The 19320-nt window shown below is 39.2% G+C and overlaps 1 protein-coding gene across 1 annotated transcript in view; it reads left to right on the forward strand.

Annotated features, from left to right (window-relative positions):
* The window catches only part of CUL5 (cullin 5), a 78025-nt gene extending 72294 nt beyond the window's left edge, over window positions 1-5731 (forward strand). The window contains exon 19 of the mRNA XM_073338875.1: window positions 1692-5731. Within this exon, the coding sequence (XP_073194976.1) occupies window positions 1692-1886 (195 nt within the window). The 3' untranslated portion in view covers window positions 1887-5731. The remainder of the gene's footprint in view (window positions 1-1691) is intronic.
* Window positions 5732-19320: the final 13589 nt, after the last annotated feature.

Raw genomic sequence — 19320 nt, forward strand, 5'->3', positions numbered from 1 at the left:
ACTTCAACTTGCAGTTTCTTTCTGATCATGGTCAGGGATTAGATTCCCCAGGTCACTGCAGCCAGCTCTCTAGCAAACTGTGCCACCTGGGTCCACTTGACATTTTGGCTCGTCTTTCAACAGAAATCTTGATTTATGCATGGTCATGGCTAAGCTAATGGAAACTCGTTTTGAGCTCCTTGATGCCTGAGAGCTTGTTTTTCAATGGAAAGATAATTTTTCTAATGACAATTACTTTAGCACACAGAGCGAGTGAATGCCTTAGTGGCTGACCCATGTTGTATACCAACCACAAAGTAAGGTAGCACGATGAATGCCTTCTAAATTCCTTCAAAAGTTGGTGACTGAAATCCATCATAGCTCTTAGTCATCCTCTCAGCAGTTAACTGTATACTCTCTATCCACCAACCTCTTCATGAAATGTATTCAGTAGCTGGTTAGGTGAATTAAGAAGGATGGTTGTAGGATTTGACTTTCAGTTCTTTCCAAACTAGCCGACAAATGATTATTCAAAGTAGAGATCTGTGTAGCATACTAACTTCAAAGATCTCTACAGTGCAGATCATTCCAAAGTAGTCTGTTGTTTAGGGGCATTCTGTTGTAAGCCCAAAGAAAACCAGCCCTTTTTAATGTTTTGCTCTTAGAGGTTATTAAAAATATAGCGTGTGCCCTTTTTTCTTCGGTGAGTGACTGAAGGCATTTGGTCCATCAATAACTGAGATGGACAGTAAAATCATTACTATTCCCATCTTAGATATTTGCTGAGCAAAACATATAGTTTTAAACCAAACTTCATAGGAACATAGAGATTGCCATACTGGATCAAACTTGTAGTCTGTCTAGTTCACTGTCCTGTTTCTGACAGTGGCCAGTGCCAGATGCTTCAAAGGAATGTTAAGATCCCTGCAGTAGGTGAATGTGGAGTATTCTGCTCTCCACATTAGATCTTACCTTGGTCTCTAGTAGTTTAAAGGTGGGCTTAAACCCTGAAGCATGAAGTTTAATATTCCTTCCAAAATCTTTGTTGATATTACCTATTATAATCTTTGATGTTGTTATCCATATAAATTTCCAATCTCTTTGAATTTTGCTAAGTTCTTGGCTTCTGGAACTTCGAGTGGTACTGAATTCTACAGTCTAATTATTCATTGTGTGGAACAAGTATTTTCTTTGATCAGTTTGTAATTTTTTTCTACCTTTTAGTTTTCTTGAATATCAACATGTTCTTGTGTTCCCAAACAACCTTCTGTATACCATTCATTATTTTTTCCAGCTGTTAAAGGCTATTCATCTCACCCATTTAATCCACATAGTTACTGCATTTCACACTGGTTAAATATGCATGTATGTGGAGTGATTTCCTCATGGGAAGATCCTGCCCTCATTTACTCTTATGCACATCCACTGAAGTCAGTAGGATTGACTGGGCATGAACAAAAGCGGAAGTTAGCTCTAGGTTGCTTTTACTAAGGCCAACTATATATACTTTCTTTAGGATCTAGTGTTATAACTTAACAGGCTAAATTTCCTATTAGCAACATATTGAGGGAAAAAAACATTTAATTGGTGTTCATCAAACTGAATTGCTCTCTTTCCTTTCCCACAGCCTCCCAATTAACCCTGTGTATTCCTTTTGCCACTTGTACCCGATATTTCCAAAAACACTTTTCTTTTTTATCCCCCCCTACTAGGAGGCTATTATCCAAATAATGAAAATGCGGAAGAAAATTACTAATGCTCAGCTTCAGACTGAACTGGTAGAAATATTGAAAAACATGTTCTTGCCACAAAAGAAAATGATAAAAGAGCAAATTGAATGGCTTATAGAGCACAAATATATCAGAAGAGATGAATCGGATATCAACACCTTCATATACATGGCATAATTTGAAGACTCTGTAAGATGCCGAGAACACAAATTGAAGGGTGCTTGGGCAGACAGCTGCAACAGTTTTTGTGCTGGAGAAGGACTCATTTAAACTTTCATTACATATTAAAATCCCTGCCTTATCTTACAAGAGGACTATATTTTGCCAATCTCATTCAGCTAGCATGGTGGCATTCCCTTCATGTTGCACACTTTAACAGCATGCTGTTTTGTGGGAAACTTGCATTCATGAAGAGCCCATTGTGAGCTTTTTAAAGTAGATTTGATTTACACCCACCAAGAAGAATACAGGTTTGGGTTTTTAGATGAACAGTACTTGCACACAGAAAAAGACCTTCGAATACTCATGCACTGAGGAACTGCTATTAAGTTTGTTTTTGTTTTTAAATGCAATTAGGACTAGAAGTAGCACTTTCACTTTGTGTTTTGGATCAACAGAGTAAATGTAGTGTCCACCTTTGGTGATCCTTTTTATGTATAACATTTGAGAGAGACACAGATGCATCACGACAGATATGTATTTGTTACAGTAACAACCTGTTGGCTCAAGCAGTGCTTCAATATAGTAACTGGATTTTAATATTGACATAGAAGTGACATAAAAATATTTCCAACTTGTGGATGTTGTTTTTCCTTAAGCAGGAGATCATTGTTTTATATCATTTGCTGTAAACATATGGATATACATTGCTTATCTTTTCTGAGCAGATGGTTTACTGCAATCCTTTTGAAAAGGTGAATCTTTCTTCCCCATAACTGTTTTATGGCCGAGTCTGTTATAGTGAACAGAAATATTAAGTGTATTCCCTTGTACATTTAATATTTGTATTCCATATGTTTGAATATAACTACATACATCTGAAGGCATTAAAAAGTAACTGATCCATAAGTCCCTTATGAGAAAATAACCCTTTGCAATTTCTGTACACACACAGTAGCATCATATCCAGGTATCCAATGGCTTTATGTTTGAGGGTTTAGACTCTTAATTGCCTAAAAGTCAATCTCCTTTAAAATAAATAAATACATAAAGCAGCAGCTGCCTATTGATCTGAAGTGAGCAGGAGATGAAGAATGTAGCTAAAGGAGACCTACAAAGATTTAAGGAAGAAAAAATACCCAGTTTTAGTGTGTGAAGAGAAATTGTCAAAATTCCTGATGTGTATTTGGCAAATTTTAAATGTTACTTCTGCCTTCAGCCATGTTAAGTAACCTCTTGGTAATATCTAACTCCCTCTCAAATGTTCCAGTGTTTATTGGGCTGATGACATCAGTATCGCTGGAGCAGAGAATCTGCCTTGGGGAGGGTGGGGGTGTGTGGAAGGTAAGTCAGCTTTTACTCAGTGTCATGTGAATACTCTTAGTTAGATGCTATCAGGCAGCCTTGCAAAAACTGCCCTGAAAATTTACCAACCCAGGCACAACATCTACTTGTTTGCTTTTGATAATCAATAATGGGGGGGACCCCCTTAATTTTACACACTCTTCCCAAAAAAAAAACAAAACACCCTTTCCATAGGTGAGTGGGGAATTGAATTTTGCATGATCGCTGTAATGAGTAAAATAAGAGCATCTTACAAAAAAATAAATTGTCGGGATGGTCTTTTACTGCCTTAAGCCGACTGTGAGCTTGTCAACACTTAAAATGCTGCTGCGGCACAGCTGCACTGCTGCAGCACTTCAGCGTAGACACTACCTACACCATCGAGAGGGATTCTACTGTTGGTGTAGGTAATCCACCTCCCCGAGAGGCAGTAACTAGGTCGACAGAAGAATTTTTCTGTCTACAGTGTGGGGGGGATAGGTTGGTGTAATGTCTCAGAGGTGTGGATTTTTCACACACCTGAGAGATGTAGCTGTGCTGATGTGAACTAGTGTAGACCAAGGCTGTGTCTCCTACCACTGAAGAATGTACCAGTGCGAGTTCCTTAGAACAGTGCATATTTGACTTCTTGCTGCATAAGACATCTTCAGCTGCAGGAGGGCTTCATGGACGTGCAAGAGAGCGAGAAAAACTGATATAACTGGCAATATAAAACTTGGATTGAAATCTCACTGCATACATTTATATGCCTTTATTGATGCTTATAAATGAGTGGATACTGTGAAAACATATTTCACCTTCAAGGTAGCATGGAAACATGAGATTTTTAGCCCTAAAATGTTACTATTCAGAATTAAAAGTAAATGGTGCTCTCTGTATTTTGCCAGTAACACACATGCCAACATTTTAAATTTAGAAAACGAAAATTAGTTTTGTTCTAAGAATAGAAATCTTTTTGTATGGTGCCACAAGATTTTCAGCATTTGTAACTTGATATTAAGAGTAATGCTCATTTGGGAATAATTGGGAAATGGCGAACAAGCCAGAATTTTAAAATAATTCTATTATGATGATCTGAGCACTTATTTTGAATATGTAATAGTTTACAACATTAAATCAGAGAATAATAGCCATGAAGTATTGTCACACACAGGCAAGTTAAATGTAAAAGTGGGCGATACTAATTTCTAAGCCCTAACCAAAATCTAGGAGACAGCTTTGAGATTGACTTTCATAAACAATTATGTCCCAGTTCACTTTGCATCCAGACAGCAACAAACTCTTAAATGCTAGTTATTTATATATCTCCCTTCCCCTCCCACTCGCATATACTAAAATTATAACCTGTAACTTATCTAAACATACCTCATTATCTGGATGAGGGGAATTTATAATTAACAGCACGTCTACAACATTGTTACATTTTCCTTAGGTTTATATTTGAAAATAGATGTTATGTTAAGAAACAAACAAACAAACCTTAAATCTGAGAATCACACTAGCAATTTCCTAAAGATGCAGAATCACATTTAGCATTCTTCATCAGGTTACCTTCACGAACATGCATTTAAAGCTAATATTATGAGGCATAGGTAGATACTTTCGGTAAAGTGTTTTGGGGATGGGAGGAGTTCTGATCTAAATAAAAATGAGATTCTTCACTTGCAATATGGCAACAATGCACTTTTAAAGCTGAAGTTTAGCAATGACTATATATCTCCAAAGACCTAGCTTAAAGAGGTGCTGCATCTGAAACACATGGTGCCACTCACGGTGTCACAGTGAATAGGTATGGAGTAAAACTGACTACAGAAGCGAAAATACAGTTTGTCACATTCTTAATGTCTCATTGAATTAAGAAACATTGTTAAATCCTTCTCTGTCCTAATAACTTAATGAAGATCTCAGTTTTAATTCTGAAGTCTTTCCACTGTTAGTGTCCATAGTTTCTGTTTAGTAATCTAATTCTCTTGCACTTGTTTTGAGCATAATACAATTACATTTCAAAAACAAAACAAATGGTGGCTTTCTTGTTTTCACGTTTTCTTAAATGTGTAATATGTTCTGAATAGTCAGCATGTAAGATGCATATTTTAAAAACACAATGGGGTGAAAGATATGATAGTTTTTACAGAAAGATTTGCTGTCTTAGAGTCAAACAGTTTTCTATTTTCATCTAAATGACTGGGATGCTATCTTTGTAAATTCTTCGAGGTCATATGAAATATTCTTTGTGAAATAATACATGAAAGCTTTCCTGTCATATACACTATATGTGGTCTGGTGTGTTGAGCAAGCTTGAGTTCCTAGGTTGTAATATCAATCTACATATGGTATTTACAATTTTGAATGTGTGCCACTACATACTGAGATAATAATGCTGTACAATTTTGAATGGTAGCAGTTTCTTTATGGCAGTCCGGCTGAACTATTTTGATGTACTGCTTAATTTTTGAATTTTATTTTTTAAGTTGTATAATTTATTTTCTTGCAAAATAAAAATGTAATATAAAAGACTATTCATTTTAGCAAGATGTGTTGGTGTCCTCCCCTGCAAATTTTTAATGAGCATAGTACTCTTTCCTAATTATTATATTAGAAATACCACCGTGTGTGAAATCTACCTATTCTAAATTCCAGTGTATATTATGAGGTGAGCAGAGGACCAAAACATATAATGAAACAAGTTTTCAGTCCTCCTTTCTCACCTATGTAATTTGATTTAAGTGTGTGGGTGTATGTACATAGAGATGGATCTTTTGCTGTCGTTTTTTATGCTGTATGTTAAATTCCTTTTTAAAGGTGAAATGCAAATCTAAAATGAAAGGTAACGTAAGCCAAGAAATGTGGGCTGAATACCCTCAGTACCAGTGTTGCTCAGGAGTATACAGCACACAAATGGTGTGGTTCTTTTAAAAATTTATATATGTCCATGAAATTCTCTGGCACATCTTTGTTAAATACCTCCCAGAATAAATCACTTTGTGAAATCACTGATACCATTAGTTCCCCTGATTGCATAGTACTAGAACTATCTATCAGTGATGTCACCAAATTATGCAAGCTGATAGAACTTTCAGGAAGCTAATACTGTATAAACAATCCAAGATGAAGGAAAACTTTCAGCCAAGTTATTGATGCTGCTGTGACTTTCTGCTTTGACTGTCCTTGCCTTCTTTTTATTATGTTACAATTCTTATATTTCAGCTTTTTTGTATTTAAGGTGCACAGAGTAAATTTAGAATGTTTTGTGCCTTCTACTATATGCAAAGATTATTCTTTCTATGGAATAAATACTATTTTTGAATGAATATTCAGTGCTCATGGCAGTTTTCAGACTGGCAACCCTTGCATACAAGGCTTCCGTATACTATACTGCCAATGTTTCTCAATCCTGTTCACAAGAACTCAATGCAAAAGGTAAGTACAATCAGTTGCCAAGTCCCACAAATCCTTGGGAGGGCGCTTCCGCTACCACCTGCAGCAAGGAAAGTAGTTGGGATGATGATCTTTGTGAAATGTGTCCACAAGAAATAAATAAGAGAAGCAACTCTTACAGAAATTCTTTGTGTAGTATTGGGTGGTAACTTCTTCAGGTTCTACCATCTTATGTTAGACTTGAACCAATGACTTAAAGGTGAAAGGCTTTTTATCTATTTTAGTCTTCTGATCTGTTTAGTTCCCTACTATGTTCAATTATGATTGTATCCATTAACATGTCTCCTGTTTATATTTGTGTGTGTGTGTTGCAGGAGTGGGGGGAGGGAATTTCCTATGGTGTGGCTGAAAGAGAATCTTTTGTTGTTTTATAGCTATCTTTTGTCATGTGACCTTTCCATTTCTCCTGGTGTCCTGCCTTCATTTCATACTTGGTAATTCTAGCTTCTGAAATCTCCCATGTAACGTCAGTTGGACAATGTGAGCCAGATCCTGGGACATAATCTGGAGAGTACACATCACAAACTGAGGGGGCAGGGTATTTCTCTCCGCTGATCCTGGGCCTGCTCTGTGCAAGGCCAATCTCCAGAGATAAGTGTAGCATCTGCTCCAACTTATACCAGCTTTTAACAGCCCTGAGGGAGCCATAACCCTCGAAGCAGATAGTGTAGGAGACACTGTGCCACCAAATGATGCATAGGAGTTGTATTCCCTTGCCTAGTTTTGCTGGCTTGATTGGTCAGAGTCTGTCATTAGTGCTGTGGAGCCCAGGATCTGACCCTTTATGACTTCCATTCCATTTACTTTCATGGTTCGATGCTGCATTCAAAAATAGTGTTGCCAGTGATCATGGATACCTTAATATGTGAAATATTTAAAATATCCCATATTAAATGTTGCATAACAGTTTATAAAGTGCTTTTGTACCTTTTATGCAGAAAGTAATCATATACAAGTAAAATAATTATTCTCTTACTTGCAATGATATTTTGATGTCTTGTCTTCTCTGCTTTCATTTTTAGAAGGTTTGGGGAATACTCTGATGCATATCATACTCACTGAATAGTCTTCAAGTGGACTATTTCACCCTTTTTGCCTTCTAATTTATTCCTTGAGTTACTCATTGTACTAGTACTAGTAGTAATCATAGGAAAATGACATTTGCACCGCTCAAATCCCAGTGTAAACTAGTCTTTTACGTGAGAAATCTGTCTTGTTGCTTAAGTCTTTGGTTTACAACCAGTGGAGTGCTCAGATAACTTTTTTTTTTTTTAAATATAATGTCTTGTGTTTTATCTTCTGGGCCACAGAATTGCTATCCATTCTGCAGAAAACACTGATATATTATCTGATACCCTTGCTCGCCTCTTGGCCAGGTACAGCATGCTTACTCATTGTATCCTGACTCATGTTTTTTCAGACTAGCAGGGCAAAAATCATTCTAGTGTGGGCAAGAGACACAATCATCCATAATGTTTGTGACTTTGTTTAAAATACATTCAAGTGAGAGAAACATTTTATAATTCTATCATGTTTTTCATGAGTGCAGTCAACATTGCTAAAGGAACCTGCACTGCAGGAATAAATGTGAAATCAAGGAGACCTGGAAACTTGACTTTGTTCTTAATTAGTCTATCTGTGCTTGATTTCAGAATTTAGCATTAGAAAAGACATCCATGTCCAACCAAGCACCTTCTTTATTTTTATTTCTTTTTGTTACACTTAATCTTTAAATCTGTTTTCAGATTTAAGATTTTTTAGCTGTTTTGAGCCAAGCTTTGAGCTCTGTTCCCTGTGTTATTTGTTCATATATAGTTAGTTGCTGAGCTGTATGGCTCTGGATCAGAGAAATGGGATTTTTTTAAGAGAGTAAGAGAGAGCTGCTTGGCAGTAATTGTCATGCCTGACTGCTTGTAAGAGGTTGGGGGCCATCATCTACCAAAAAGCAAGGAGCCAAATGAATTGCGATCTTGCCCCTGTCTCTGTAAGCTTCCCTCAGTCCCTCTAGTTTAGAGAGCTGCTAGAGCTACTCACAGAAAGAGAGGTAGTAGCCAATGTAAACAAAGACCAAAAAAAAAAGGAAAATGGCACTCTACATCAGAGGGAACACTCAGGATGTATGTAGAGTGGGAGAAGAAGAAAAAGAAATGTTGCCTTTATTGGTGAGTGATATTTTTTTTCCCCTAGTCATATGACAATCTCCTCTCCCATCCTATAACCAGCATTCTGGATTGTGACTGAAGGGTTATAGGGGGGTGAAGTTGCTCAATTAGGGCAAACTACAAAGAATGGGGCTGACAGTCCCCCAAACTGGTGGTTATTCCTGTGACATTGCACTCTATATGATTTTATTAAAATATGCTAATGAGTATGAATGTAATGTAACTGGAATATGCTTCATGCAAAAGGTCTCTTGTAAGGTATTACAAAGCTTATAGTCTACTGCGTGTGGTCATCCTATTTGTATAAATGTATCATTCTTGTATCTGAAACTAGAAATACGATGACGTATAACTCTGAGGTCCTGTTGTAGTTATGCCAAGTGTGGGCCATTAATGGCGGTCGACGGAAGCGATCTGTGTAGCAGACTGGAGAGTCTTGAAACAACAGACTGGACTTCTGCATTGCTTCCGTCGACATGCACGGGCTGAAATTGTGGAAAAGCAGCATCACTTGCCCCATAACCTCAGCCATGCTGAACACAACGCCATCAGGAACAATTCTGATATCATAATCAAAAAGGCTGACAAAGGAGGTGCTGTTGTCATCATGAATAAGTTGGAATATGAACAAGAGGCTGCTAGGCCGCTCTCTAACTCTACGTTCTACTTGCCATTATCTTCTGATCCCACTGAGGATTGCCAAAAGAAACTACACCATCTGCTCAAGAAACTCCCTGAAAAAGCACAGGAACAGATCTGTACAGGCACATGCCTAGAACCCTGAGCAGGGGTATTCTGTCTTCTTCCCAAGATCCATAAACCTGGGAATCCTGGATGCCCCATCATCTCAGTCATTGGCACCCTGACAGCAGGATTGTCTGGCTATGTGGACTCTCTCTTCAAGCCCTACGCTACCAGCACTCCCTGCTATCTTCGAGACACCACTGACTTCCTGAGGAAACTACAATCCATCGGTGATCTTCCAGAAAACACCTTCCTGGCCACTATGGATGGAGAATCCTTCTACACCAACATTCCACACAAAGATGGACTACAAGCTATCAGGAACAGTATCCCCGATAATGTCACGGCAAACCTGGTGGCTGACCTTTGTAACTTTGTCCTCATCCACAACTATTTCACATTTGGGGACAATATATACCTTCAAGTCAGCGGCACTGCTATGGGTACCCGCATGGCCCCACAGAATGCCAACGTTTTTATGGCTGACTTAGAACAACGCTTCCTTAGCTCTCGTCCCCTAATGCCCCTATTCTATTTGTGCTACATTGATGACCTCTTCATCATCTGGACCCATGGGAAGGAGGCCCCTGAGGAATTCCACCATGATTTCAACAACTTCCATTCCACCATCAACCTCAACCTAGAACAGTCAACACAAACGGTCCATTTCCTGGACCACTGCTGTGCTAATACGCGATGGTCACATAAACGCCACTCTATACCTGAAACCTACTGACTGCTATACTTAAATACATGCCTCCAGCTTCCATCCAGGACACACCACATGATCCATTGTCTACAGCCAAGCTCTAAGATACAATTGCATTTGCTCCAATCCCTCAGACAGAGACAAACACCTACAAGATCTCTATCAAGCATTCTTACAACTACAGTACCCACCTGCTGAAGTGAAAAAACAGATTGACAGAGCCAGAAGAGTACCCAGAATTCACCTACTACAGGACAGGCCCACAAAGAAAACAAGGGAAGCCACTAGCTGTCACCTTCAGCCCCCAACTAAAACCTCTCCAGCACATCATCAAAGATTTACAACATATCCTGAAAAATGATCCCTCACTCTCACAGATCTTGGGAGACAGCCCAATCCTCGCTTACAGACAGCCCCACAACCTGAAGCAAATACTCACCAACAACCACACATCACCCAACTAAACCACTAACCCAGGAACCTATCCTTGCAACAAAGCCCGATGCCAACTCTGTCCACATATTTAGTCAAGTGACACCATCATAGCACCTAATCACATTAGCCACACCTTCAGGGGCTTGTTCACCTGCACATCTACCAATGTGATATATGCCATCATGTGCCAGCAATGCCCCTCTGCCATGTACATTGGCCAAACCAGACAGTCTCTACGCAAAAGAATAAATGAACACAAATCTGACATCAGGAATCATAACATTCAAAAACCAGTAGAACACTTCAAGCTCTGTGGCCACTCAGTAAAAGATTTAAGGGTGGCAATTTTGCAACAGAAAAGCTTCAAAAACAGACTCCAAGGAGAAACTGCTGAGCTTGAATTAATATGCAAACTAGATACCATTAACTTGGGTTTGAATAGAGACTGGGAGTGACTGGGTCATTACACATATTGAATGTATTTCCTTAAGTATCCTCACACCTTCTTGTCAACTGTCTAAATGGGCCATCTTGATTATCACTACAAAAGTTTTTTTTCTCCTGTTGATAAAGCTCATCTTAACTAATTAGCCCCTCAGTTTGTATGATAACTTCCAACTTATCTCTGTGTGTGTGTGTGTGTGTGTGTGTATATATATCTTACTATATGTTCCATTCTGTGCATCCGATGAAGTGGGCTGTAGCCCACGAAAGCTTGTGCTCTAATACATTTGTTAGTCTCTAAGGTGCCACAAGTACTTCTGTTCTTTTTGTGGATACAGGCTAACACGGCTCCTACTCAGAAATCTGTTTTACTTGTAAGTCTTCCTGTATACCTGTGGGCTGGCAGGTGGGTAATGAAGTCTTAGTGACGTGACCATGTCACCTGGTACTGGAATCCATCTTAAACCTGGTGCTTTTCCATTGAGAAGAGGGGTGGCAACCCAGAGGGACAAATGATTCCCGCCTTATGCAAAAGATATATAAGTGGATAGAACAGAACAAAGGGGGCGGCCATCATGAGAAATCCCATAGCTACCACTTGAGCTGGAACAAGGGCTGTACCAAGGGAAAGGATTGTGCCCAGACTAGGAAGGTGTCCAGTCTGTGAAAGAAACTTATTGAAACATCTCTGAGGATGAGATTTTATCTGTAGTCAATTTTATTACTGTACTAGACTTAGACTTGCGTGTTTTATTTTATTTTGCTTGGTAATTCACTTTGTTCCATCTGTTACTACTTGGAACCACTTAAATCCTACTTTCTGTATTTAATAAAATCACGTTTTGCTTATTCATTAACCCAGGGTATGTATTAATACCGGGGAGCGGGGGGACAGCTGTGCATATCTCTCTATCAGTGTTATAGAGGACGAACAATTTATAAGCTTTATACAGGATACAACTGATTTATTTGGGGTTTGGACCCCATTGGGAGTTGAGCATCTGAGTGTTAAAGACAGGAACACTTCCCAAGCTGCTTTCAATTAAGCCTACAGCTGTTAGGGGACATGGTTCAGACCTGGGTCTGGATTTGCAGCAGGCTAATGGGTCTGGCTCAAACCAGGCAGAGCACTGAAGTCTTAAGCTGCCAGGGCAGGAAAGCAGGAGCAGAAGTAGTCTTGGCACATCAGGTGGCAGCCCCCAAGGGAGTTTCTGTGATCCAACCTGTCACAATTCCAATACTTGGATTTACCAAGCCAGAAACAAAAGAGCTTTTATGATGCTTTATTAGTTACTCAGAAGCCAAAAATACAGTTCCCTTAAAGCAGTCCAGCCTTGGGCTTCCACCCAGACAGCCAAGTCAGATATGATGATGACGGAAAATTTTGTTCATCATATAAAAAGTTCTACCAATCCCAAAGGATTGGACACCTCACAGGTTAATGAATATTTCAGATCTTACCCAAATGGCATACCTGGCATACATCAAAAGAAATTAACAGCCAGAGGAGTTAATTCCACAAAGAAATCTGCCAGCAGACCAAGGGATGCGATCATTCCCCTCTATTCGACGTTGGTGAGGCCTCATCTGGAGTACTGTGTCCAGTTTTGGGCCCCACACTACAAGAAGGATGTGGAAAAAAATCAGAAAGTGTCCAGCGGAAACAAAAAAATTAGGGGACTGGAACACATGATTTATGAGGAGAGGCTGAGGGAACTGGGATTGTTTAGTCTGCAGAAGAGAAGAATGAGGGGGGATTTGATAGCTTTCAACTACCTGAGAGGTGGTTCCAGAGAGGATGGTTCTAGACTATTCTCAGTGGTAGAAGAGGACAGGACAAGGAGTAATGGTCTCAGGTTGCAGTGGGGGAGGTTTAGGTTGGATATTAGGAAAAACTTTTTCACTAGGAGGGTGGTGAAACACTGGAATGCGTTACCTAGGGAGGTGGTAGAATCTCCTTCCTTAGAAGTTTTTAAGGTCAGGCTTGACAAAGCCCTGGCTGGGATGATTTAGTTGGGGATTGGTCCTGCTTTGAGCAGGGGGTTGGACTAGATGACCTCCTGAGGTCCCTTCCAACCCTGATATTCTATGATTCTATGAAATACATGCATACAGCCAATTCTAATTCACTAAAGTAAAATTTATTTTAAAAAAGAGAGTATTGGTTAAAAGATCAGACTTGAATATAATGCTTAGGTCAGTTTCAGAGTAGAGATGGTGGTCTTCAGAGTTGCATAGAGTTTTTTCAGAATTAGTCCATAGGTTATAGTCCAAATATTCAATATCAGGGCAGTCCGGATGGCACTGGAGATCTGTCTTACAACTCAAACTTCCCCTGAATAAAGCTTAAGCAGATATGAGATGAAAGGATTAGGTCCCAAGAGTTTTTATAGAGATTTTTGCAGCCTCTTGACCATGCAGTCCTGGGATGAACAATAGTGTTTTTTGAAGTAACCTATTTCCTAAACATCACCAGTCATTAACTGCATGGATTAATATAAGGTAATTATCAATTGAGCAGTTCATAGACAGTTTACTACAAACTTCATCTAAATGTTAATATTCCCTTTTGATCTGTGAATCAATAGCTATAGTAATAGACAGGAACTGTCTGTTTACATGGCTAACATTTAGCAAGATATAAGTAAATGCATACAATTAGTAGTACCTCTAATTCTCTAATAATACAGGTTTGCATTTCAAAGCTCTAGTCCATTTGACATGGTTATGTTAACTATTTCTAAGAAATAGCCCTAATTATCATTTTATACACTTCTCTAAAAAGTCTTTAAAGGTTAAATTAGGGTCAGTTAGTCTGCAAGTTGCTTAACCTTTTTTGGCCCTGTATCATATGGATAGTTAGTGCAGTACCTGAGGAGGGAAGGTCTTACCATATGGTGCTACTTGCAGGACCCTCTATTCAAAAGAGGTATTCTGGGATTTGCAGAGGTCCAGCTGATAGTATTGTATGAAGGTGTGAGGAGATCAGCAGGTTGCTGCCTTAAATTCTTCATAGGTTTTATTTAGGTGTGGCAGGTGAGAGGATGGGGGGTGTCCTGATAGATTGAGAATATATGATGAGAGAGAAATAGTGACCCTGTCCTGGGAATGCAGAAACCAAGTGTTGGGAATGCTCTAATAAGATTGTGGTTGTTCATAGCTTTTTCTTCACTGGGAGGTGATACACTGACAATCAGGAATTTTGTAAGAGCCTGGGGCTGAAGAAAACCTGAAGGGCAAGGTAGTAAATTAAAAGTGGTTGTCCCCAAGAACACATTATAGGAAATGGCAGGGATGTGGTGGCATGCTGAGCAGGGAAGCGGTGACTGATCTCAGCAGGACTTGTTACCCCAAGGATTTCTCTTAGCTAGGGTGGTCTCAGGAATACCAAGGGGACATGGCCCATTTGTCCAATAAGTGATTGACACAAGCAGTATCTCTAAAAACAAACACTTTATTGACACAACACAGCACAACACTGTCACAATAGACGAAGAGCACCCCAAATTGAAGTTACATATAATTGGGAGTGATGCTGAGTGGTGGTGCCCTGCTTTTGATGACCAGTCTTCCATGGGTCACTGGCAGCAGTTCTCTTGAGTCAAGTCTTCATGGGGCCTCTTCTCTTTTCTTTCTGCTCTCCTACAAACACTCACTGACTGACTGATTCTTATACCACTCTTGTTTTCTCACTTTTGCTTATATTTTTCTGTCAGGACCCTTGGTGCATGTACCAGCATTGCAACACAGTATCAAAATGCACCCAATCTTGTGATAACTGCCTCACCAGTGCTTTTTATTTTCCCACCAGTTTTTGTTGCTACGTGTTCTCTTACCTTCAGCTAATGGTGGAATGGTACCTCAGTGATGTGCTTACTTAACACACAATGGTGCCAAGATTTATAATAGGAGTAACTCGTTCTCTGCTATCAGTCCCCTCCTTGATGATTCATAGAATCATAGAATATCAGGGTTGGAAGGGACCTCAGGAGGTCATCTAGTCCAACCCCCTGCTCAAAGCAGGACCAATCCCCAATTTTTGCCCCAGATCCCTAAATGGCCCCCTCAAGGATTGAACTCACAACCCTGCGTTTAGCAGGCCAATGCTCAAACCACTGAGCTATCCCTCCCCACCCCAACCATGTATCTACATACACAGACATATATCTACATACACAGACACTCAGTTATCACCATTTAGTAAGGTCAGTGGATATTTGGCTTTGTCCAACATTAGCTCCAGGCTCCCTTAGGGACTGAGTAGGTGTGGCTTCTTGTTGGCACAATACCTTATTACCCCTGATTTTGCCTCACTAGGACGATGTAACCATTTCAATTCTTTTTAAAGTGCATATGCTGCAGTTGCTTAATCCAGCATGCCACAATAACAGTCAGGACCACTACCAATATCTGAAACGCTAAAAACATTGCAATGGGATGCAGAATTGCATTAAAGCACTGTGGGAGGCTATTTTCCATTTATGTTTTGTAATCCCTTTTACTTTCTTTATAATTTGTTTAATTTTATTAACTGTGTGGTGTACAGTTGTCATAACCGTGTGTGCATTAGTTTGAGGTTTTTTGCAAACAGTTTTACAAATTTGTATAATTTAACCCTTATCTTTAGATACGCTAAAATTTACATTTAATTACAGCAATTATATTACATAAATATAGATTTATTAGTAATATAACACTTGTAAGGCATGTATGAAAGGAGAGAGAAATTTAAATTATGGATGATCAAGCCCTTGACAAATAGGCTGTCCTACCATGCACATTAAAATGACTTAGAGAACTATATGCATATACATTTTTTTTCATAAAATCTGGAGGCACTGTTAAATGAAAATGTAATTTTCAGCCTTCATACTGAAAGAGCATTTGTATGCCATTACGACGACCATATATTAATGTGTAAGTGCTCAGTTCAGTTCTTTTTCCTTTTTAATTTCAACCTTTAGCATTCAGTGTTTTGCCTGCTTGTTTGTGGAACTTTGCCAGTGCTTTTCCTTTTTTCTAGCATTATTACAAAGTTCAATAACCTTTTGTTGAATAGTCCAAATAACACAAACGTTTTTACTTTCCAATACCTTCCTGCATAAAATGCAGTTATAACCAGTTTTCCTATATACACAACTACAGACCCATTATATGAGAGAAGATTTAATTGATAGTGGCATTTTCCTTTAAATTAAAAAAAAAGAAACAGAAGGCTGTACAGCATTACTGTTGCAAATGTTTGCTGGAATACACAATGAATTACCACACTGCTTTGCCCTACTTGTGGGTCAATGTTTAACAAAACAGAGCTCTGGTTGGCAGTGTTGTGGGCCCATTCTAGCAATATGGTGTCATTTTCTCCCCTTACCCGTTTAGAAGCATACAACGCTACAAATGCACATGAGGGATTTTCTGAGTGTTTGGTGGCAGTAAGTGTGGTGGGTTTAGAAGGTATTATCCCTGAGCCATTTATTAATCCACAATTGCCTTGGTTGATTTACTTCCCACCATATGATTCACTGCTCGCTCTTTTGGGACCAGCTGGTTGAGGAAAATCATGAGGGATGATAGCACCTGGGTTTGCAAGAGGGGCAAAGGAGATAAATCACTCGTAAGTAATGCCTGCAACTATATTTGAGTCACATGTGAGTCCCAGGGTAACTTCAATGTACCAATTCCCTACAGCCTTTCCAATAGCACTGGGAAATGAATATACAAGCTGACATACACATTCAGAAGTCATATTGATGCTTTAGAGCCCTCTACTGGAATGTACATTGTTTAGGGCACTAGACCACCTGGCTCTCAAAGGTCTTATGTGGAAGACAGCAGGGCTTAGTCATTTTAGGAGCCAAGGTTTGTACATGAGTGTAAATTTTGCTTGTTTCATTTTCTCAGAACTGACAATGAAGTAGCAGCTTGGTGGCAACATGCAGGAGTAACCCAAAGGACCAGGATAGCAGTCTCAGTAAATTGTCCATTACTTTCTCCAAGGGGTTAGGGAAAGGAAGGAATTGCACTAAACTTACAAAGGTAGTCCTGATGATAATTCCTATGTTCAATGCCATTTTCATAACATCTATTATTGTTCTGTTTTGTATTTAAAATGAGAAAATAAAGGTTATTTTGTGTACAAAACCTATAGCTATTGATTTATTTTACGTTTTTCATTCCTTTTCCATTTTTGCCATAACAAGTATAACAAATAATTGATCCACCCATTACCTACTTTTTAGACACACCTCTAACATACTTCAGACATGTTACATAGGTACTGTTCAACCTCCAGTATGGGTGGATGAGTGTCAGAGAGGGAGAAGTAGACCAGGAGAGTGAATTTGTGGGCAAATTGAGCAAAATATAAACACGATGCTTTTAGAAAGATTGGGGTTTACTGCCTGTACTACTACATATTAAATGCTGAAAATCTGGTCCTTGCTGTAAAATATTTAAGTAGAGCTATTCCTAGGCCTGAAAATCTTAGTCTAACAGACAACGATCATATACAGAATGCTGCAGAATGTTTCCTCAGCAACATGAGCTGCAGAAAGCAAATGTTATCTGTCTGCTGCTCTGTACCCTGGCTTCCCATAGAATATCAAGTCAAGTTCAAGGTGCTCATTGGTCTGGGCCCAGCATATCTAAAAGTTCAACTGAAGCTCTAGGATGAAGACTGATAGTTCCATTCTGCCAGAGGAGTAGAGTTGTTTGAGACCAAATTACCAATGTCAGGCAGGGTTATTAATACAGTATAGGCAAAAGGTTCTATATGATACCAGTCTCCAAAGAGCAGTCCCATGCAGCCAGATTACATTCCCCTTAGGAAGATGGTGTGTTCCCCAAAGCTATGCCCCTAAAGCCATCCTTTTATACCCTACTTGTTTACCAGAAAAATGTACCGAACATGTCATTTAATTAGTCAGCTTTTTGCCTTGTTTGTTCTGGTATCATGCTGTGCCCCGTGCATTCCACATTACGATGCACCCTTCTCTTTGTTTTGAGTACACATATTCCAGCTACTAGGGGAGATAAAGGCACCTCCTAGGTTTGTGTGAGCAACTCCTTTTGTTAGTTATGAAGAAATAATCATCTATCCCAGTACTGACAATTTTCCTCTCTATTCAATCCGAGGCTGGCTTCAACTGATACAAGTTGTTATGAGATTCTTAGCATAAGTGTTCAGAATTATAATAAAGGTGCAGGCCACTTTAGATTGTATAGCTACTAATGCTTAATATGTATACTTAAATGAATACATAATATATATGTATACTAGCCAGTATATGTTAGTCAACAAGCTGTGTGTTGCCTTGATTGTTAGTCAGGGTGGCACCTTTGCCAAATTAATACATGAAGCAATGGTGACGCCTTTATATGTGATTTAAAGCATTTTAACAGACTACACAGGCGACAATACTAAATAGTAATTGTTATAGTAAGGTTGTAGGTTATAATTTCATGTATATAGTTATGAGGCTGAAAACGTATCCTCCTGGCTTAAAGCAAGCCCATGTAAAAACTCTCCAAGAACAGAGAGGCAGTTCACACCTCATCAGGACATGGGTGGGACAACCCAGCCCAGCCTCACAGGAAACAATGGCCACTGGCTTAGGCAGCAGCAAAAGAACCTGTTAGACCCTCGAGGGAGTCACCCCCTTCCTTTGGGCAATTTGGGACTGCAATGAGGCAATGCTCACCTGAGTCTGAAGGGGTTGTGGGCAAAGACAAGAGGAAAGAAAGGACATGATAAAAGGGAGAGATATTTTGCCATGCTCTCTCTCTTCCACCTACATATACAGATACCACCACCAAGCGACTGAAACGCTAATCAAAGGGGAGAGCCTGACTGAAAAGTAACCAGCCAGCCTGTAGTGAGAAGCATCTAAGTTTTTAAGGACATTGAAAGAGTTAAGATCAGCTTAGAATGCGTTTTGCTTTTATTTCATTTGACCAAATCTGACTTGTTGTGCTTTGACGTATAATCACTAAAAACAATCTTTATAGTTAATAAATCTATTTGTTTGTTCTACCTGAAGCAGTGCATTTGGTTTGCAGTGTGTCAGAGACTCCCCTTGGGATAACAAGCCTGGTACCTATCAATTTATTTGTTAAATTGATGAATTTATAAGCTTGCAGTGTTCAATGGGCATAACTGGACACGGCAAGATGCGGT

The sequence above is a fragment of the Lepidochelys kempii genome, chromosome 1, assembly GCF_965140265.1.
Source record: "Lepidochelys kempii isolate rLepKem1 chromosome 1, rLepKem1.hap2, whole genome shotgun sequence".
Classification (NCBI taxonomy): Eukaryota; Metazoa; Chordata; order Testudines; family Cheloniidae; genus Lepidochelys; species Lepidochelys kempii.